Below are 22,578 nucleotides of genomic sequence, written 5' to 3'. Positions count from 1 at the left end.
CTTCTATTGGGCCATCCCATCCCTCTGAGTCCTCCCTTTGGCTGGACTCCTCCCCCCACCCACACCCCAGCAGTACTGGGAACTGGATCCAGGTTCTCATATGAATTTCTTCTTGAAAACGGTCAAATTGGCCTCCCTTCCTCAGCTGAGGCACATGGAGACTCTGATAATGCCAATGATTCCACGAGCAGCTGTCTTCTGCAGGCGCTGGCCCCGACTGTTCATCTGGAGACTTTTAGGACCGCGTCTGATACCAATCTCAAATCCCTCAAACTCTAGAAGGTGTGCTGGTCGCATTGTCAAGTCTCTTGAAGGTCCCTCACTGGGTTTCAAGTGAAGAGGAGCTGCTGCCAGAGAATCCTCTCCTGATCCACGGGGCAGCCCAGAGGTAGACGCTAGTGGTCCTTCCGGACAGAGCTAACGGCTGCATGCGTCATCCAGCTCCTCCTCCCCTCAGAACTCGGAAGGACACCTATTGCTTTGTTCTCAGCCTTTGGGGTCTCTGGTGAAAGTGACACAGAAGTCCCCATCTTAGTAAGTGAAGTTACCATGGTTAATCTCTCTTCCTTATGAACGCCTGTTCTTGAAGCACGTTATCAGACGGACCAGAGGTGTCACATAACAGTTTGCCTTATGAACTGGGCTGTGTGGAGATAGTTAAACAGAACTATTAACTATTTTTATATTGTATTCTTACCTGGGCATTTCAATAAAAAAATACAGAGGATGTATAGGTTTCACATTTTATACAATTAGCTGTGCAAAGATTTCTGTCAATATAGAACATCTTTAAGTATTTGTGAAAACTTTAACATAAAACCCACTTTTCTAGCTGGGCAGTGGTGGTGCACACTTTTAATCTCAGCACTTGGGAGGCAGACAGGCGGATCTCTGTGAGTTCGAAGCCAGCCTGGTCTACAGAGTGAGTTCCAGGGCAGCCAGAACTACACAGAGAAACCCTGTCTTGAAAAACCAAAACCACCCAAACAACAACAACAACAACAACAAAAATTAAACCACTTTTCTGAAGCCTGATTCAGCCGAAACAAATGAAAAGAAGGCCAGAACACAGAGGCTGGAGGAGGGACAGGCAAGAGACCCTGCTGCAGCATTTCCTGGCAGTCTACACTGAGGGGAGAAGGAGGGCTAGACTGTGCACTTGAACTTGCCTCTGGGAACAAAGCCTCAGTCTGGCACAGCAGGAGGTCAGGCCATAGATTCCTACAGAATGCAGGGCTGGGAATGAAAATAATGAAACAAAAACAAACAAACAAAAACCAACAGAAACTGATCATCTTTGGCTTTTTTTCTAGGATTTTTCTGTCACTTGAAACTCTGGGTGAGTGACAGGGTAGGGACCCTCCCACAAGTTTTTAACCTTGCACATACCATGCATATACATTAAGATCCACTCCATGTGGTACTGAAATCCTGAGCTAAAAACTTAGTTTGGAGTGGTCTTAGGTTAGTAATGTCCCTAAAGCCTGGAAGATGCAAACTCAGATATTCTTTTTTTTTTAAATATAATTTTTTATTAAAAAAAAAAAGATTTCCGCCTCCTCCCCGCCTCCCATTTCCCTCCCCGTCTCCCTTTTCCCCCCCCCCCCCCCCTCTCCCCCTCCCCCCCCTCCTCTCCCCCTCCCTCTCCAGTCTGAGGGGCAGTCAGGGTTCCCTGCCCTGTGGAAAGTCCAAAGTCCTCCCTGCTCCATCCTGGTCTAGGAAGGTGGACATCCAAACTGGCTAGGCTCCCCCAAAGCCAGAACATGAAGTAGGATCAAAACTCAGATATTCTTTTTTTAAAAAAATAACATACTTTGGGGCTGGAGAGATGCCTCTGTGGTTAAGAGCACTGGCTGCTCTTCCAGAGGACCTGGGTTCAATTCCCAGCACCCACATGGCAGCTCACAACTGTCTGTACCTCTAGTTCCAGGGGACCCAAAACCCATGGCAAAACATCAATGCACATAAAATTCAAAACAAAACAAAACAAAGCCAAGCTGGGCAGGTGGTAGCGCATGCCTTTAATCCCAGCATTTAGGAGGCAGAGGCAGGGGGATCCCTGTGAGTTCGAGGCCAGCTTGGTCGACAAGAGCTAGTTCCAGGATAGGCTCCAAAGCTACAGAGAAACTCTGTCTTGAAAAACCAAACCAAACAAAAGACCAAAAAACACCTTAAATCTGGGACTCAAAGAAATCATAGCTTACATTCTAAAGTGTAGAGATCTGTGTAGGAGGACATAGCACACTGTAAACAAGCTTCTGAGAAGAGTAAGCAGAAATCAGACTCTTGGTTTGATTACTGTTTGAACTGGGGCCTGTGCTTTGCTCTGGGACAGAGCTAGTACTCCCAACTGACTTGCTAGTCTGTCGTCTCAGGACCTTGGCCTCATCTCTTCCAGCAGACCACCAGATAAACCCAGAGAAACACAGAAACATGGGTTAAAATACCAGTTAATTTAAGAGGACAGTCACAATGAGAAAATAAGTGAGCAGGCCACTAGATAAACCCAAGGGGAACAAATCAGATTAGAAATGGGTAAATGGGCTGGGATGCAGCTCAGTTGGGAGTGTTTGCCTAGCAGACGCTGGCCTGCTGTTTGACCTTCAGAGGTGTAAAACCTGGTGTGGTGGTACAAACCTGTGACCTCTGTGACCCTAGCACTAAGATGGTGAATACAGAGGTAAGAGAAAGTCAGTCTCAGCTACATCTCAAGTTCAATAAAAATCACCAACTCAAAGGTCTTGAAGCACCAAACAAAACAAAAAAATAACAACAAACAAACAAAAAAAAACCCAGAGGAAGCAGGGTGTTGGTGGCACATGCCTTTAATCCCATCGCTTGGGAGGCAGAAGCAGGCAGATCTCTGTGAGTTTGTGGAGCAAGAACCAGGACAGGCTCCAAAGCTACAGAAGCCAAAAACCAACCAACCAAACTAAATTGGACACAAACCAGTGAAATTTGAGAGCACCAAAACAAAGCATTAGAATGACATTATTTTCTGAACAGAAGCCCCAGAAAGGGAAGAAAAGCAACAAAATTACACTTTTCAGTGAGAAATGAAAAATAACAATTACAGCTCAACTGTGTTTAAACACTAGACTTAGAAAGTTTAGTCCATAAAAAGCCCATCTGGAAACTTTCCTGAAATACCCTCAATATACTACTTAACAGGCACACAAAAGGGAAAGGTAAAACCTGAGTAAGGAGATGCCATTTTATACCTGTGAGGATAGGTTAGATATCACTAAAGCAATGAAAACTAGGGGCCAGAGAGGTGGCTCATCAGTTAAGAGCACGTGTGGTTCTGCAGAGGACGTGAGCAGTTTGCAGGGCTCATGCCTACTGTAGGTCCAGCTTCAGGGCATACGGTGTCTTCTGGCTTCCATGAGTAGCTACTGCATGTATGTGCTGCACGTGTATACAATCAGGAAAAGCACTCATACACATAAATACTTTTAAAAATACAACCACAATGAGCATGTAGCCAGTGACATTCAGAGTTCTTTGAAACATGAGTAGGGAGGAATGACAAGATTGAACAAAAGCGAAAAGATGACGTGCATAAGCCAAATGAGAAAACTGCGAATATATAAAGCATGGTACAGATAAAGGGAACTGTGAGTGCATGTCTAAGGATTTTCTGTGTGTTGCTTTATGTAAACATTAGAAAACATACTTGAAATAATTCAGTTTGTGTGTGCATATGATCTACACTCCCAAGCAACTTTATTTCATAAATAGTATACATCAAAACTGCAAGCTGGGCGAGATGGTACTCCAACACGTCTGTAATCCCTGGACTGGGAGGTGAAGGTGGCTGAGTTCCAGGCCAGCCTGAGCCCATCTCATAAAACACAACTAAAACCAGAATAAGCCCCACACTTAATAAAGTCATGATGGCCATCCTGTCTAAGGTTCCAAGAACCAAAGTCCCAGACCTAGATGAGGAAACAAAGCATCACTGTGTTGATAGGTGGTCGTCACTGGGGCAAAAGCTGCAGCTCAGCGGCACAGTGCTTGCTGCGTTCCAGCCCCTGCACTCAACCCACAGAACCCCAGTTCGGTTTGGTTAGATTTCACTGGACAATAACAGGAATACTAGAGTATGGCAGTTTAATGACAGGATACAGCTCATGCGTTGAGTTCATGCGTCCTATGTGTGAGACTCTGGGTTCAATCCCCAATACTACCACCATCAAAATTAAAAATGTGTAGCAAAAGTGCCGGGTATATCATAAAATTTGAAAAATTAGTGGGCATTTGGGTGTGGTGGTGCAATCCTGTAATCCATCACTCAGGAAACTGAAACAGAAGAACTTTCTATTCAAGGCCAGATCCTGCCGCAACAGCAGTGAGGGAGAGTGAGAAAAAGGAGTGACACGTGGCAAGCGCTGGCGTGTCAGCTCAGTGGTATCTGGGCCCTATTTCTAGCACAGCAAAAAAGAAAGAAAGAAAATGAAAAAGAAAAGGGGAAAGCAGAGGACCAGGAGAAAGGAAAGGAGCCTCGCGGCACACTTGCGGCATTCAGAGGAGGAAGAAAGATGAGGGCGGGAAGAAGACAGTGCAGTATGGACAGGAATCAGTAGTAAACTGGCGAGGCAGTCTGCAGTCTCAGCAGTCAGGGGCTTGAGAAGACAGCAGAGCTCAGTCAGGAGCTCTATTTTAAATCCCATGCATTACAACTCTTTCTCCTTATCTTTCCTAGGATTATTTCCATTAGAAGAATTCTATCCTGCCACCCTCAACTCTAATACTTTAAAAACAAAAATAATCAAAGGACTTTAATTTTTATTTTAAGTGTACGTGGGTTTTGCCTGCATTCATGTCTGTATAGCATGTGCCTGCCTGGTGCCCAGGGAAACCAGGAGAGGGCGTGGAATATCCTGAAAGTTGCAGATGGTTATGAGTTGCCATGTGGGTGCTGGTAATTAGACCTGGGTCCTCCGGAAGAGCAACAAGTGATCTTAAGCACTGAGCCATCTCTCCAGCCCCCTACTAATATGACTTCCTTCCTTCCCTATTTTCTCTACCTAACTACCCCCTTCAGCTCCTGCTTTGACATTTGACAGAGTCTGTGTGGACAAGGTTGATCTCAAACTCAAGATCCTTCTGGCTCAGCTTTTGAGAGCTAGGGTTACAAAAGTGTAAAACCATGTTCAACTAATAACATTCTTTAACACAAGTAACAAAAATCAAATAATAGAGACTAGGATATTTTCACAAACTATACTATCAATAAGTTAAACTACAATATGTAAGACCTTTACAGAGAAAAGCGTAGAGCACAGAAGGCAAAAACCATCTGAAAAAATGAACATATCAATATACCACAAAGAAATTTGTATTCTATTGTTTTGTTTTTCAAGACAGGGTTTCTCTGTGTAGCTCTGGGGCCTGTCCTGGAACTCAGTCTCTAGACCAGGTTGGCCTTGAACTCACAAAGATCTGCCAGTCTCTGCCTCCCGAGTGCTGGAATTAAAGAAGACTTGGCCTGTATTCTATTCTTAAACCACTTTATAAATTTAATTCTATCTAAGTAAAAATTCCAACTTTGTAGTAGTTTGAATGAGAATGGCCTCCATAGGGTCATATATTTCAATGCTAGGTCCCTTGTTGGCAAAACCATTTTGGGAAAGAGTAGGAGGTGGTCTTGTTGAAGGTGTCACTTGGGGTGGGCTTTGAGGCTTTAAAAATCAACACCAGGCCCAGTTCTCTCTCTCTGCCTTATGCCTGTGGATCAGATGTGAGCTCTCAGCTACTGCTCCAGTGTCATGTCTGCTTGTTTGCTGCCATGCTCCCTGCCATGATGACATAGACTAAGCCTCTGAAACTTCAAGAAAGTCCCCAATTAAATGCTTTAAAAGTTGCCTTGGGCCGGGCGATGGTGACGCCTTTAATCCCAGCACTCAGGAGGCAGAGGCAGGCGGATCTCTGTGAGTTCGAGACCAGCCTGGTCTACAGAGCTAGTTCCAGGACAGGCTCCAAAGCCACAGAGAAACCCTGTCTCGAAAAACAAAACAAAAAAAACAAACAAACAAAAAAAAAAGTTGCCTTGGTCATAGTGTCTCTTCATAGCAACAGAAAAGTAACTAAGGAGAGTTTAATTTAAAAAAATGTGCCTGCATGTTTATTTGTGCACCATATATGTGCCTGTTCCCCAAGGAGGCCAGAGGACACTGGATCCCCCAGGACTGGAGTTACAGATGGTAACGAACTGTCAAGTGCGTGTTGAAAATCTCACCCAGGTCGTCTGGAGGAGAAGCCAGTGCTCTTAACTCCTAAGTCAACTCTCTACCCCATTCAGTTTAATTTTTTTAATGCAATGTGATTTTTTTTCCTTTTATTTTGGAGAGGGTCTCATACTGTATACCTCTATCTTGAAACTTGATATTTAGATCAGGCTGACTTTGAACTCACAGAGATCCACCTGCCTCTGTCACTAGAGTGCTGGGATTAAAGGAATGTGCTACCCATACCAAGCACAATGTGAAATTTTTTAAAAATATAAGATTTCTACACTTTCATGCAAGTAAGGTTTTGCTTCCATGTATGTCTGTGTACCATGTGCATGCCTAGTGCCCACCAAGGTAAGAAGCATTGGATACCCTGGAGCCAGACTTATGTATGGTTGTTAGCTGCCATGTGGGTCCAGCTGCATGAAGAGGTGTTCCTAACTACCAAGCGACTTCTCCAGCCCCACACAATGTGAAATTTATATGACAATAAAAATCCAGCTGGGCAGTGGTGGTGCACACCTTTAATCCCAGCACTCAGGAGGCAGAGGCAGGCGGATCTCTGTGAGTTCAAAGCCAGTCTGGTCTACAAGAGCTAGTTCCAGCTAGGGCTGTGACACAGAGAAACCTCGTCTCAAAAAACAAAACAGACAAGAAAAAAAAAATCACAATTGGCTTACTCAACCCAGGTGGGCTGTGGACAACTGGGGACTCAACGGAAAGCATGCTTTAAGTCCCCAGGAATGGCAAGCAGTATGGCGCTGGTGCAGACGTACCAAGCCCTTCTGTACATGAGAACTGGACAGAGGACAAAACTGGCACTACACACTGATGGGGGAGGATTACTAGGTGGTCTGCAGGAAATGTGTTAGTAAACAAAACAGATAGATGAGTGGCAGAAGAGAAAATAAAGGTAAGCGTTATCTTCAAGGAGAAAATTTGTGGTCTAGAATAGGAAGCATGTTAAAAGCAACCCCTGAAAACACCTAAATATTCTCACTCAACCCCAGCCCCATCCTTTGTGACCAGGTTTAATTATGTAGCTTAGGCTGGTCTCAAACTCATAATTCTCCTGCTTTGGCCTCCTGAGTGTGAGCTGCAATACTTGCTAAATTCGACTATTAAAAACCAAGGATTTCTGTTCAGTAAAGGACGCCATACACGAAGCTAAAAGACAGGGAACAAATAAAATATGACATCTAAGACTGACAAGAGAATAGTGTCTACAATGAAGACAGAACGTACAACTGACCAGCAGGCAAAGATGAGCAATTCCCAGAAAGAGAGACAACCTACAGCTTTTGCTGTTGTTTTGTTTTGCTGAGGTAATAAGTTGAATTAAGGGCGAACTAGGGTATCCGCCTCTAGGGAATGAGTAGTTTAGGATACACACTCAGGAAAAACGATGCAACAGACCTCAGAAGCACAGGAGTACACAGAACAATGCAGACTAACCCAACATAAAAGGAGACATTTATAGCATAGTATCAATTGTATACATTAAGTCTGTGTGCGCGCAAAGCAATGCTACTTACCAAGATGCATGCATAAGGGAACATGCTTATACGATGGGGCAGTACGGGGTGAGGGATGAAAGGACGGCAGGACAGAGTGCATAATCAGGGAAGAGAATGCTTTTGGACCGACACATTATAAGCCATAAATGCTTACATATAGTTTGGAACTGCAGTAGCCAGCGGGCTATGAAGAAAGGTCAGAGGCCAGCAGAAAGCAGGCTACCTGTGAAGAGGTGGACTTTAGTGACCACTAGATAAAGCTTCACCTGCACCAGGTGGCTTCTGAAAGTCTGCTCAGCTACACAAGATTCCCCTCTCTTTCTAAGTTAGGAGTTTCTGACACCTGCCATAAAAGCATTTTAGCTGGGTTTCTTCCATACCTGGGTGCTAAGCAGTGATCAAGATTTTTGTAAGGTTATTACACTTGTTTCGGAGGGACGGGAAAGAGGAAGCATGCGCTGAGAAGCAGACAGAATGACTGCAGTAGCTGCCATTAGTATGTACTAGGCACTCGGCTAGGTGCTCTCCACGTCTAACCCACTATTCTCACGGCGGGGCAGGGAGAACACATCTTCAGCCAGAGTTTCCTAGTGGAGCCATGTGAACCCGTCTGTCTAGCGACAACTTGTTCTCCTTCACATATGCCACCCTGCCAGTAAAAACTTTAGTGGGGAGGCAGTGAAGGCACACATGCTAGGACACAAGAGCGGTAAACACACAGAAAAGGACAAGCTACGTCAAGGCACATGTGAATGACACACAAGTTTTTGAGATGACAAAACATACATATATATATATTACATAATACACACACACACACACACCTAGACAAGAGGCAACTTTCATTGTACTTGGGAAAACACAGGGTTTCCCCTACTACTCTTACCCTTTTTGATATCAAAACCAAACCAAACCAAACCAAAAAACCATGCTATGAAGTGTTAATCTGATTTATACAGCCAGTCTTACCATGTTAGACTGTATTCTTACACTGTTGTTGTAACGCTAGAAACATAGACACAAATCTCTACACACTTACCCCTGGAATATGTAAAGCAAAGTACCTTCGTCGACAATTTGTTAAATCTGACTTGAAACTCCATCTTGACCCTTTCCTAAGTCGCTTTCCATTTTGTTGCTTCCATGTTGTAAGATAAAACCCGCATAGTTTTTCTTCCTTTTGAGTCAGGGTCACACTATATAGTTCAGGCTGGCCTGAAACTATAGATGTAGACCAGGATGGTCCCAAACTCAGCATCTTTAATTCTCTGTTGGTGTTAGAAGCTTACCCTAACACACTTATTTTTCCAGTCTAGTAATACTTCCTTCTATGTCTCCACCTGGTCTCCATTCAGGTCCACATGACAGAATTGGTCTAACCCACTTATTTCTTGCTCTCTAAACTATTAGCTTATTTCGAAACCCTTTAGTTCTTTGGATGACTTTCTTCAAAAAGTTTTCTGAGTTTCATTTTTATATACAGAATAAATGATGAAACAAGGTTATGCCAGAAACAATAGTACACAGCTGTAACCTAGCATTAAGAAGTTTGAGGTAGGCCGATGGCAAGTTCAAGGCTAGTGTAGGCCACAAAGAGAAACCATGCCAAAAAAAAAAGGAGTGCATACAAATAATAGCAAAGCTATTACTTATTTATTGCTTTGTGGAAGACAGTATGTCAAACCAACAATGGATTTTTTTTAAAGATTTATTTATTTATTCATTTATTTTTACAACATTCTGCCTCCATGTATGCCTGCGCAACAGAAGAGGGCACCAGATCTCATTACAGATGGTTGTGAGCCACCATGTGGTTGCTGAGAATTGAACTCAGGACCTCTGGAAGAGCAGTCTGTGCTCTTAACCACTGAGCCATCTCTCCAGCCCAACAATGGATTTTTTTAAAGCACATTTTATTTAGAGAGTTGAGTGTGTGGGAATGCATGAATATGTAAAGGTCAGAGGATAACTTTCAGGAGGTTGGTTCTCACCTTCCATCATGTGGGCGAAGGATCACACTCGAGCTATTAGGCTTGGCAGCAGGCATCTTTACTCACTGAGCCACCTCGCTGACCCACTAACAGATCTTTTAAATACCTTGACTGATGACAATGGCATCTGTAGGGGCCCAGAGAGATGGCTCAGTGCCTAAGAGCACATTCATTCCTCTTCCAGAGGACCCAAATTCAACTCGCAGCATCTACATCACATGGCCCACAATTGCCTATAACTTCAGCTACAGAGGATACAACACTCTTTTGGCCTTCATGGGCACTTACATGCACACTCATATACCCACAAGTGGACACACATACGCAAGCAAAAATAAACTCCTAGAATAATATGCAATGGTGCCTTTAATACATCAAAGTTATACACTGACAAAAGATGACGTCATTGAGTAATTATGTCAATTTTTCCCCCCGAGACAGGGTTTTCTGTGTAACAATCCTGGCTGTTCTAGAACTTGCTTTGCAGACCAGGCTGCACTTACACTCAAGAGATCCACCTACCTGCCTCCCGAGTGTTGCCAGCCACAACCACCTGGCATGCCTAATTACTAACTCAGGTATTTTGGAGGTCCGGGGAGGCTTTAAGAAGTGCTTCCGAGGCTAACAGGATTAACAGGCAAGAACAGACACAGCTAATTGGTACTTAAAAGTCGCTGGTGCTATTTGAAATTCTTAGAAGTCCTTTTCATCTTCAAGAAACCAAAAATGAAAACAAGCATTCAAACCACTATTCTTATTGGGGGGGGGGGTCTATGTCCCTGTCTATTTTTCCTATGCGTTGTTACATATCATTCAACACACACCATACTGTTGCCTACAGGAAGGACTCTCCCATCTGCCCTCCTCAGCTACCCAAATGGACATCTCCCAGCACATCTATTTGCCCCTTCTTCCTGACTACCAATTCCTGACCTGTCCTTGGAGGTCCACCTAAAGCTTTCTCTACTCCTCGGAGTCTTCCCATTGCTCTAAAACAGAACTCAAATGTCCATTGGCAAGGGAGCACATATTTGTACACAAAGTTTGAATAATTCTTGACAACTGTATACTGTCAAGTGATTGCAAACTGTTTAGGAACACAATGAGCAAGCTGTGCCCTTCCATTGCCCATGGTGCCCAGGTACAGTATAATAGAGAGTCTCAACCCCTGCTGACGGTGGAGCATTTAAACCCAAATTAGCGTAGTAAAACTAGAGACACGGGAGTAATATTTACAGTCCTCTTTATTTAATACAATAAACATATAACATATACAAAAGGAAAAAACCCCACTCATGTAAAAGGTCCTGTCACAAAGGATAGACAGGAAACATCTATTCTGAATCAAATAAGGCTCTTATTTCAAAATGGGTTTGCTAGTTACACTTGGAATATGAACAGGGCTGCTGCAAAGTAAGATATACAAGAGTCCCTGCACTGAAGGAGTGTATCATGGGCCAAGCCGGCAAGTTCACATTTAGGAATGTTCTCGCATGTCCCAAATTCATCAGGGGTCTTATGAAATGTGTGATTCTTTTGTTGCTGTTGTTTTTTTTTTAAACCTGCCCTTTTTTTTTTCTTAGAAAAGTTGAGTTCTAAAACCAGGAATCAGGGAAGGGTGGAAACTTTCGTACCCAAGTTTAAAGGGTGCCGGAACTAGATCAAGATCGCAACACCAAGACGGCTGTGGAGAAGAGCTTAGATTCTAATTACTTCCCATTTACTAGTACTGCGCAGACAGACCACTGGAAAGGCAGGATGAAGGACATCCTCCTTGCTCAGTGCAGGGTCAGCAGCAGCAGTTTGTCCATATTCCTGCTGAGCTTAACTAGAAATTCAACAAGCACCAATTTATCTTAAAAGAGCCTTATGCACGCACACTCACACATACAGACACACATACATGTCATCACCATCCCCTTTTATTAAATTTATTTATTTATTTACTAAAATAATACAAAAAAAGGGAGACAGGTATATTTACAAAACTCCATGGCTGGTACAGTACATAATTTTTAAGACACACTAAATGCTACAATCTTTCAGGTCCTGAGATTATTACAAATACCAACTCAAAGCTTGTGTTCAGGTCCAGTTTTTAGAGGAAAAAAAAGTCTCAAAGTATTAAGTCACACACTTATTTGAAATACAGCATATAATCCTTCAAGTTAGCAAAAAACCACCTTCCTAAGAGTAGATGCAACACAGTAATTGGGGCATCTCCCCTAAAGGACCATGGACTCCTCAGGCTCCTTTGTGGGAGACAGCTTGCAAACAAGATAGCATCTGTGCAGGGTGGAGCTGCCGAAAGGGGAGGGACTGTTTCCCTGGTGGGAGCAGCTCTGCAGAGTGGACATTCAGGAATAAATAACTGTTTTTCCTTCTGCTACTAAAGAAAAGTCTCCCCTTTCTAAATTTTAACGAGGGTTGGAAATGTGTGTTTCAGCAGACTAAAATTCAGACTCTTGTTTTCCAGTTATAGCAAATAGGTCTGCAATCCCATGGTAGTTCTTGCATTCATAAATAAACCTTGCTCACAAGCAAAGAGAGAAAACACCCGACTCTTAGCCACCTTGGTTATACTTTATTTCATTATTTGGAGCACAAAATTTTCACCAGATAGAGATTTCTTTTCCTTTCCTTAAAGTTTGATACTGTTTAACAAGAGAAAGCTTGGGGAGGCTCTCCTCCAAGAATGGTTTAGTACTCCAATATTTTCTAGAATAAGAGAGTTCTTCAATTTCAGTTGATAACAGGTCACTGCAAAGCTTGGCTCTCTTCTCTGGTGCTAACTATGAATTAGAGGAGGCTGTGTGGGAGAAGGCCCTTGCTGATCACATGTCAAAAAGGTATATATAATCTATTATGAAGGCAGAGCTGAAACATCAAGAAAGCTGTTCCAAAGTTAGCTCTACTTTCTATTTAAAAGAAATACTTTTGTCAACTGACAAAAATTTATTTCCCTTTTTATGTTTCTAGCTAAAACTGGGCAAATCCTTGGTAATTTTGCCAGTGTGGGAGAAAAAACAATTTTCTGACAGGGCATAATGTTTCTGCAAACAGTAGAGGTAAGCAAGAAAGGAGGAAAGTCTATGGCTCTAAGTACAGAAAATACAAGTTGTCACACAGGCAGACAATGGCTTCTCTTAGTTGTTGATTCCTAAATGTACTTTGAAGACAGAAGGAGCCACTGACTTTCACACTCCCTCAGGGAAGCCATTTTATCTGACATCAGTCAGCGCTCTACCACCAAGCACTCACCAGTCAGACTCACGGTAAACCAGAATTATGTAACTGTAGCAACGCGGGGGCAAATGATAGTTTTCCAAGGAACTTAAAACTGGGACTAAGGATTTAAAGGTCGGCTTGGCTCAGATAGACCTTAGCAAAGGAGCTCTGTTCTAGGGGAGGCATGGAAATAAGGCAGGCTGTTATGAGCCCTGATGAAGACTGTATTTCCTCTGATGAAACTTGAAAGGTACTGGTATTATGTAAAAATGAGACCTATTTATTGTTATTATGGACCTGGACCTCCAGGCTTTGCAAATGCTGGACAAGAGCTCTACCACTGAGCTACACCCTCAGCCTAGGAGATCTATTTTTTTTTAATATAAATGAGAAGAGGAAAATATTCCAACCATCAGTAATCTCCAAGTTCTGGACTATATACAGAACCTTAATTGTACTACTGAGACTTCAAAATGTGTTCCTGACCAGTTTGGATAGCAGTGGTAAAGTACACAAAGTCTGCATACCAACTGCTATGAAATGGAAATACATAGGAAACACAGAGAAGCAGAATCATCACAACACAAGGAGATCACAAATAAACACCTTAAAGCAAATGGTACTTAAGAGTGTGCATGAGAAAAGTGTCATTTAGCATCAGGTTGTTGAAGGCATTTCCACTAAACTCAAGATAACCTATGCTTGTGCCCTCTGCTAAGATGCAAACTATCCACTTATACTATCTTTGTGTTGGAGCATGAAGAGCAAGACAGAAAAGTGGCGGGCAAGAGGATGTGGAAACAATCTGCCTTTCCCCCTAGATCTAACCACAAGCAACTTATACTATAGTGGAACAAGTGGCTAACTTAAGAGCTCAACACCAAAGGCAAGAATAAAGACCAAAAGAAACACAGAACTCAACATTAATATCTGAAGCTCTTTTCAATCAACATCATTTTCAGCTCTGTCAACCAAACACTAAACTTCTCAGCAACACACTGGGTGACTTCATAAAAGCACAAACATGCTCCACGACACTAACTCCAGGTCTGCACAGGTAAAAGGGTCTTCAGCTAGCTTTTTATGTAAAGTTCACATTTTAGGACAGATGAACACAGACAATGCATCTATTTTAGACTGCTGTTATTCTTCCCCAGAGGAAACATACACACATTTGACAAACCCCCTAAACCTTATTACTTTGGGTTGAAATCTTAACATTTTTCATTGAAGGAACAAGAAGGAAATGCAGAAAATAAAGAGTATGTTTATCTGCATAGTTGATACTTAAAGGTTATGAACTAAGGCCTTATCTGGAGGAGAAAAAAATCAATAAAAATGCCAAAAGGGACTTTAGAAAAACAATAACAAACACCTAGGACTTAGAGACTGACCAGGTCCAAGCCAGTTCTGGGGTCAGCCCAGATGTGCTGGCTGCTTAGGTAGGCCCAGTGCTTTCTCCTAACTCGCTTGAGCTGTAACTGTTCCTCAACACAACACCTGGGTCTCTCTGCTGTAATTTAAACTCCCTCACACTCACTCTCTCTCACACACTATTTAGCCCCAGCAAAAACTGCAGCATCCATTTATTCCTTTGTTTTAAAGAGAAACGTTTTATGTATTATTACTTAGTATGCACTAATAGAAGGTGAGATAAAATGATCTTAATCTCCTCCCGGGAGGGAGGGAAATCATGTTTCCTTCTACTCTGACCATCCCTACCTCTGTTCCTGGTAGGAAATAAATCCTGTCTTCTTTCTCCCATTTTCCTACAATCTGAGCAGCTGATGGCTCCGACTTGCTTATGGGCTGAAGAAGCATGAACTGCAAAGTTAAAAGTACACATAGCTCCCTCCCCCACGGCAAAGCTGGATAAACCTACAGAAACAGGAGCAGTGTGTAGGGTCTGATTTACTGTTAGAAACGCAAAACCTTAGTTAGTTTCCACCACCAAGCAGGTACTACAAGTAAATTCAGAAGGTGGAGGAGGGAGCTATAACCTGCCAGGATCATTTATCTGTAAACCAGACTATCTTAAATATCACACAAGGTAATAATATCATAAAAGCTTAAAACAATCAATTGGTAGTTAAGAAACTTGGTGTCATCCCCTTTGATTTAACCTGAAACTAGGAATTCTACCACACTATAAATATGGTATGTTTAAATATGAAATATGCATCTAAATTAAAATTCCAATGATTTTTTTAAACATAAAGACCATAGGGTGCTCTTTATATCCATTTTAAGGAAAACATTTGCTTTTCAACCTCTGCAGCAAGATAATACTATTAATTATATAGGATGTTCTAGAAAAACTCAAAATATTTTTGAAATAGTAAAGTCTCTGATATCCCTGGGAGGTAGGCAATTATTATTATACCCAATTGTCTCATGGGTAATCTGAGGCACAAAGGTTAAATGACATCCCCCTAGTTGTTTAGGAGTTAACACTCACTACTGATCCTAGCTGCCAGACAACAGCTCTGCTAACAGGAGCTTCTTTTTTTTAGCCACAAGTCTCCTTTTCCAATTAAAATTTTACTTACATGGGGTACTTTGTAGATATATTTGTACTGTTTATAGAGAATTGGTTCAATTTAGTCTTTTCCAACATGTCACATCTAAAATAAATAAATAAATCTTAGATTCTGGAAGTTATGTTATTTTGCTCAAGAAAGATATTTAAATAATCACGAAATCAGATCAAGATCTAATCATCTGGAAAATAAAGAGATTAGTTTTTTCACTATCTAAATTCTAATCTTACTGAAGTTTTAAAAGGTATTCAGCTACATAATTTCTTAAAGAGCATTTTCCAGAAGAAAACACCTTTTAATATTGACATGAGTGCTAACTTCCTTCAAAGTGTATTCAGATACCACTGCATGGTTCTAGCTCTAGCCACCCATGTGTTTGTCTGCATAGGGCACCATCTCTGATTGGCCCACAAGATGCTCTTACACACTACGTCTGCCAAATTTGAAGGGTAGAGAGAAGTGGATTACATCCAGAAAAAGTCAACGAGTCCACCGAGTTTATTATGCTTGCAATAACCAACACATATATGCTATATATATATTATCATACACACACACACATTTATTAACTTCTACAGATATTCAGAAGGGGAAGCCAGCATCATGTGCAAAGACTACTTCCCAATCTGCCCATCTGAATCAACTCAAACCAATGGAACAAACAGGGCAGAAGTTCTGCAATGTCGAAAGGGCAGTGCTTAGAAAGATTGCCACGAACAGCTGTTCCTGGTTTTAGACACACACTGTGCATCTCGAACTTGTGTCCACACATACAAAGCAGAAGGAAGAGTATTATCTTAACATGATATAATCTTGGCAAGTCTGGAATTCTTTCTCCTGAATCCCTTGACTTTATCAGTATGTATTTGAGGGTGTCTGAAAAGTTTCAAAAGAGGGGAGAAAAACAAAGAAATAAAAGGCACTTAACAAAGACAAAGGCCTGAACTGAGCATGGTTTAGAGTATATAAGCATTTTTACCAGAGATAAGAAATTATTTACAAGGAGTTAAACTTTTCCCTTAAAACTTTATAAAATAAAATTGCATAACATGTTTGTGATCATCTATCTACTACTGTACTTTTTTTCTGCTTTGTTTTTACAAAACCAAAAGCACCCCCAAAGCAAAAACAAAAAGTCACACATGTACAACTAAAAGTCAAAGTGCCCCTTCAGAGAACATCAGGTCAGCAGAAGTACTCGTGCTGAAGCACAGGACAGTTCTCAAGTTTGGCCTGCAGTATAGACTTTTGTCATTCTTCTATTTTCAATTTGAAAAATTAAACAAAACAAAATCCAACAAAGGAAACAAATTCAAAACCTAGATAATAATAATACAAGGACCAGTGTGCTTTTGTAGTCCACTCCTAAAATAAAGTACCCTAGTTCTACACTGGGAGCAAAGCACATGACAAAATCTCCTACAAACAGAGAAGTTAAAGTCAACCAACACAGGCAAATTCATTTCCAAATGTAGCAGCAAGTAGGACAGATAAGTTCTAGAGACAATCCCAAAGGACAGAGTTCTTATAACCAATGGCAGTTGCAATAACAGTAGAATTTTCATTTCAGAAAGTCTTGAGCCAAGTAGAGGTGGAAAGGGTTGTGGGAGAGGGCATCTGGAGGAGAGAGAATAGGAGTGCCTGCCCTTTCCATCTCTGCATAGTAAACAATTTAGATCTGCTTTGGGAAAAAATATCCTGGGTTAAGATCAGTTCCAATAAGCTGTTTCCAAGCAGGTGTCAAACCCACAGTTTTCAAACGGGTATATGCCCGGTTCTTCCCCCAGTGTTGGGACCCAAATAAGCCTTATTCAGCATCTATGACACAAAACAATATAATTTGGGCTAATAACATCCATCAAAGGGGTGGTGGGCATGAAAGAATGTGCTAATTAAATCTTCCTGATTTCTTCAAAGTATAAGGACTTTCTTACTATGGATTAAAACTTGGCTTCTTTCCCCCCAAATCTTTTCTCCAGATTGTTTTAAAATCATGATTTCCCACTCTGTTCTCAGAAGCATGAGAAGAATTATAATTTAACTTAAATAGAAATTATTGCTTACATTTATTTTGGAGGCTCTCAATGAGCTTGACACTTTGCTCCCAAACAGTCTCCAACTGAGGTTCAGCACTGCTGTCCGAGGACAGCTCTGCTGACTGTTATTGCTTGTGAATACTGAGGATCACCTTGTATGTACAGTAACAGCTTATACATCAGTGAAGGCAATTTCAAATATAAGACAGTTGGAAACAAATAGCTTAATCTTCCTGAATCAAGTACCCCATGAGTGGGTTAAGTGTGCTGATTTACCTCTGCATTTGGATCTTGCTAATGCTCTTTAGCGATACACATTGCTCTACAGATATCCTCTCCAGTTATTCACCATTTTAAAAATAACATAATTTGACTTTAAGTGCAAAAATACAGTATGAGTCGCAAGTCTCTGTTAAAAAATAACCAACTTATATGCTCGTTTTTAGTAATAAAAACTGTAAAGACAGGTAACCATAAAGTATGGAGACCATTTTCAATGTTATGATATAGAAAGAAATGTATTTACATGTAGAAAGGACTCTGATTTATCTGTATAACACGAGAGGGTTGCTGAAGTAGGGATCTCCCAGCAGTCCTTAGGGAATCAAGACTGACAGGAACAGAATATACTTTACATCTTCTTAGAGCCCAGGGCTTCAGGGAATTTTATAAAAAGACACAGGAAAAAGAATTACTAATCTTGTTTTCTAATGATGGTAAAGAACCATCAGAGCCTTCATATAGTATGGTTCAGAAGTGATGGATTTAAGAAACTACAATTATCATTATTGACTTTTAATAGCATTTGATTTATATGAATGGGTGTGTCTATGTAAACACACAAACACACAGGTATCAGCAGGAAGAGACTAAACGCACTGACTTCTCCCTAAGCACACTCCCAGCACAGCAGCCCAGGCAGTATTAGCAGGCATGTCTGAAAAGAAGTCACCCGGTACTATAGTAAGCCAAGAGCTGAGCAAGTTCCTCTAAGAGACCTTTCGAATGAAACTTAGCATGCTAAGTTCAAGTCAAAGCTCTCTTCAACGTCCCTGTATCTTTCCAAAATATCTACTGGGTTCATGTAGCATCTGTATTTGTTTTACTGATAAACTAAATTACTATAGTCAAGAAATTATACCAATGATTTCTTTTCTTTTTCTTTTCTTTTTTGAGACAGGGTCTCATTGTTAGCCCAGATTAGCCTGGGACTCACTGACATATACTCCAGGCTGGCCTCAAACCTGAGATCCTCCTGCCTCAGCCTCCTGAGTATTGGGATTACAAGCACTGGGCAGCACACCAAGCTTCAATGGTTCTTCTGAACAATCATTTTCCCTTAGTGTAACAAGTTCTTGGAACTAAAGTTTTAAATTATTTATTCATCGACTTTTGGCTATGAAGCATGCCAATGTGACTTAAGTCAAATTATAGGCATTAAAATTCCGAGTAGATCTGTGGTTGGTTATTATAGTCCTAGATGCTTCTTGGGACTTCTGCTTATTAAAGGAAAATTGGGCCTGGTAAACACTCAATCTGTATAAACTTAATCGTACATGGTAACATGTAATGAGAATATAAAAGCAACCTTGTTATTACCAGGCTAGTCTGTCATCATATATATACTAAAGTTACATCACTTAGAGCTACTCTTAGTTTGAAAATACTCAGAAGTTTAAAATTCAGGGGACACCACAATGTAATTGAGGCAAAAATAAAAGTTTCCAAATAGAATTGTATGTTTTCCCCTTTACACCCTTCATTGTCTCTATTCACATACAGAAACCAGAATTAAAGAATCTTAATTATCTGTAGGTTTACTTGAATATCAGCATTCTGAGTAAATTCTAGTAAAACTTTAAGATTCCAAATGCTTGAAACATTTTTACTGCACTGGATATAGGGCATAAAGTTTCACTGTGATAGGAATAAAAGGTGATCCCTTGTGCACATCAGTACTCTTACTGGGATTCGTCCCTTTAAAACAGTGTACTATTATGTATATGCTATTTAGCTGGCCCACAAAGAAACAGATGCTGTGCACACTGTTTATATCAGCAGCTCTAGTCACCTAAAGCACCACTAGTAAAGAGCACTGTGCAGTGAGGGCACTGGGCGTCTGCAGTTCTTGCCAGGCTACAAAGGAGATGAGCAGCAAAGCAGCAGCCCAACAGCAAAGACCCCACGAATCAAGAGAAAATGTGAGCACTCACTTCTGCGCATCAGCAGTAGAAATAAATACTAACCAGTCCAGACCGGACGACAGTCAGCTGCACAGAGGAGTTCGGTACCTACTCTGGAAGGAGGATGAAATAGACCCTTTCACAAAAAGGGTTTACATTTTGTCTGTTAAGAGCAACAGGCTCACTTTCCTTACTTTAAAAATCTAGAAGATATAGTAATATATATCACTGTGCTACAGCAACTTTGCTGAAGCATTTTCAGTCTACTGACTTACACTGTGAACTGCTACATACTGGAAAAGATTCAAGTTTGCTCAGGACATTTGAGGATACAGTACGCTTGGGCTACTGTCTGGAGAGCATCATGCAACTGACTGTAGCAAATCTGTCCACTACATAGACATGACTGATTCTCCTCAAACTGGGTTAATTCTACTTTTTAGTTGCTTTTATTATGCACTTATATGTAGAGTGTTCAGATCCAACCCCCAGGATGGATGGCCATTTACCCAAATCCTCTCAACTTCCTTCTTTCTCCCCCCAGGGTAAAAAAAAAAATCAAATTGATACTTCTGTGGGTTTGACAGCTGAGTCTCTTTTAAAGTTACTATGGGAACTTTAAGAGACCAAAGGTCACTAACTTTCCACAAAAGCACTTCTTCCTCCTGCACCTGGCTTTGCTCAAGTAACATTTTCTTTCCTTTTCCTCCTCACCACAGTGCTTGGGACAAGAATGTAAACATCGACAGAAACAGCAGCCCTGTGACCACATAAGACTTTCCCATCAGGTAGGTCCCATCAGCCAGTCAAATGATTCCTCTCTTGATTGCTGGGAAGTCACTGAGATTTCCGTGGTAACTTAGTGTCCCCTTTGCTTTGGCCTCCATCTGAGAAAATAAACAAAATGATATGGTTTGGCATATTGTAAAAAAGAAAAAAAGGAAAAGCAGAAGAATCAGTTTATCGTGAATTACATTTCTAAAAAGATAACCTTTATCTCACATGATGATGGCATTATAGAAGTTGATTACACATACAATGTGGAAACTCAGTGACTGAAAACTATATAAAAACTATTCCAGCAGGTGTTTACCATTTATTTACCTCATAACCATGTCCAATGCTGGATTACAGAGAAACCAGATCACACAATGCCCACCTTCAAGGGACCTACCACATCTTTTGATTTCTTTGGAAGCCTAGGTCAATTTTATTTTCTTGTAAGTGAAATTGAAGTCATTTGCCATAATAACATGACATTTGGTAATTCCCAAGCATTGTGAACATATCACATTGGTAGTAAAGAAAGTCCAGCTATGTCTCTGTGTAGGTCCTAGCCTTGAGGTACAGGATGTGAGACTGCTGCTGGGGCTGGGCAGCTTAGTTTCCATATCTACTAATGCTACTGTCCTTCACTGTTTACAGAAAATATGGACCCACTCCATGTGATCCTCAGCCAAATAGTTCTAAAATAACTGGTAGGAGAGAAAAAGGGGTTACCCAGGCAAGAGTAGGACCCATTGACCCAGAGGGCCAACAGAATAGAAAGTCTCCATAAGTGCAGAACCCTAGTAAGGAAAAGAAAGACTCAATGACAAGCCAGGCCTGAGAGATAACAACAAGGGAAGGAAACTCTTCAAAGGAAGAGGAATGAGTAGGAATCATAAGTCACATGGCCAGATTCACTCATATCCAAGGATCTTAGAAAACATTTAAAAAAAATTTAAAACACTGTCCTTAGAAGAAAAACTATATCAATGTTAGTGATTATTATAAAGTAACTTTGGTTAATTACTGAAATAAAACAATTCTATCAACTAGACTGAAATTCTTTAAACGAGCGTTTAGTATAGCATGGCCCATGGCGAAATCTGGCCCATCATCTGTTTTTGTTAATAGAGTTTTATTGGAATCCAGCTTTACTTGCTTGTTTATAAATTATTTGTGGCTATTTTACATGACAATGATTTAAGTAGTTGTTAAAAAAAAAAAAGACTAAATGACTTTAACAACTGCAGACCACAAATATTTATTATTTGTGCCACTCACGCTTGGTGGCACACAGCACATAGTGAGTTCAAGGCAAGAATGATCTAGAAAGCAGTTCCCAGGCAGCCAAATTTACAGAGAGACCCTGTCTCTGAAAACAAAAGCAAAGACAACCTTTTTTGACCTCTGTTTACCAGCTGAGACTCTTTCAATCAGTTACTGTTATTAGATCCAATAGGACAGCTATGAGACACTTTTTTTATCTTCAGTATGGGGTGAGAGAAGTGATGGTGAAGTTTTTCAAACTGGCAGCTCTACAACTGGAAATCCAAAAAGTTTTAAGGCCTTACATCCAATTTTTTAAATGAAGAGTTTTAAACATTAAACTTCAGTTATTTGGAAAATACTCATCTTTTTCCTGTGCTGGGAGAGTAGGGTTGACAAAATAAGAGATAGCTCCCATAGAGATGGAATCATCAAGAATTCTGGTTGTCTACTTCCTTGTAGGCGGTCACATTCATGACAATCATCAAGAGCTCCCGTCCCCAACTGGATCCCAGAACAGGAATATAATCAAGCCCAATCAAGAGCAGGAAGGTCAGATGGGGTTTATGTTCCTTCTCTCAAGGATGAGTCTTGGGCAGCTGATCACAGGAATGACCATGAAATTGATGATAGCCTATTGCCTCCAGACTGATGCACAGCTCCAATTTCTGCCCTATGCCCAAGAGTAAACCAGTGTAAAGACAGTTTTAGTTTTGCTTTCACTTGTATGGGTGTTTTGCCTGTATGTATGTACCTGGTGTCCATGAAGGCCAAAAGAGGGCATAATATCCCTTAAAGTCACAGATGGCTATGAGA

The 22,578-nt window shown here is 41.1% G+C and overlaps 1 protein-coding gene across 7 annotated transcripts in view; it reads right to left on the bottom strand.

Moving 5' to 3' along the window:
* Positions 1–283: 283 nt before the first annotated feature.
* Positions 284–22,578, bottom strand: part of Ubn2 (ubinuclein 2) — an 80,202-nt gene continuing 57,907 nt past the window's right edge. For 6 of the 7 annotated variants that reach the window (XM_050147920.1, XM_050147923.1, XM_050147922.1 and 3 more), the window contains one exon: positions 10,968–20,615. In XM_050147920.1, the coding sequence (XP_050003877.1) occupies positions 20,566–20,615 (50 nt within the window). In that variant the 3' untranslated portion in view covers positions 10,968–20,565. Of the gene's footprint in view, positions 644–10,967; positions 20,616–22,578 lie in introns of those variants that run through there. The other variant, XM_050147925.1, reaches the window with a different exon arrangement.

Source organism: Alexandromys fortis, unplaced genomic scaffold (assembly GCF_014885135.2).
Source record: "Alexandromys fortis isolate MF-2015 unplaced genomic scaffold, M_Fortis_MF-2015_v1.1 scaffold_57, whole genome shotgun sequence".
Lineage (NCBI taxonomy): Eukaryota > Metazoa > Chordata > Mammalia > Rodentia > Cricetidae > Alexandromys > Alexandromys fortis.
Note: the sequence above shows the minus strand (reverse complement) of the source record. Positions and strands in the feature narration are given on the sequence as shown.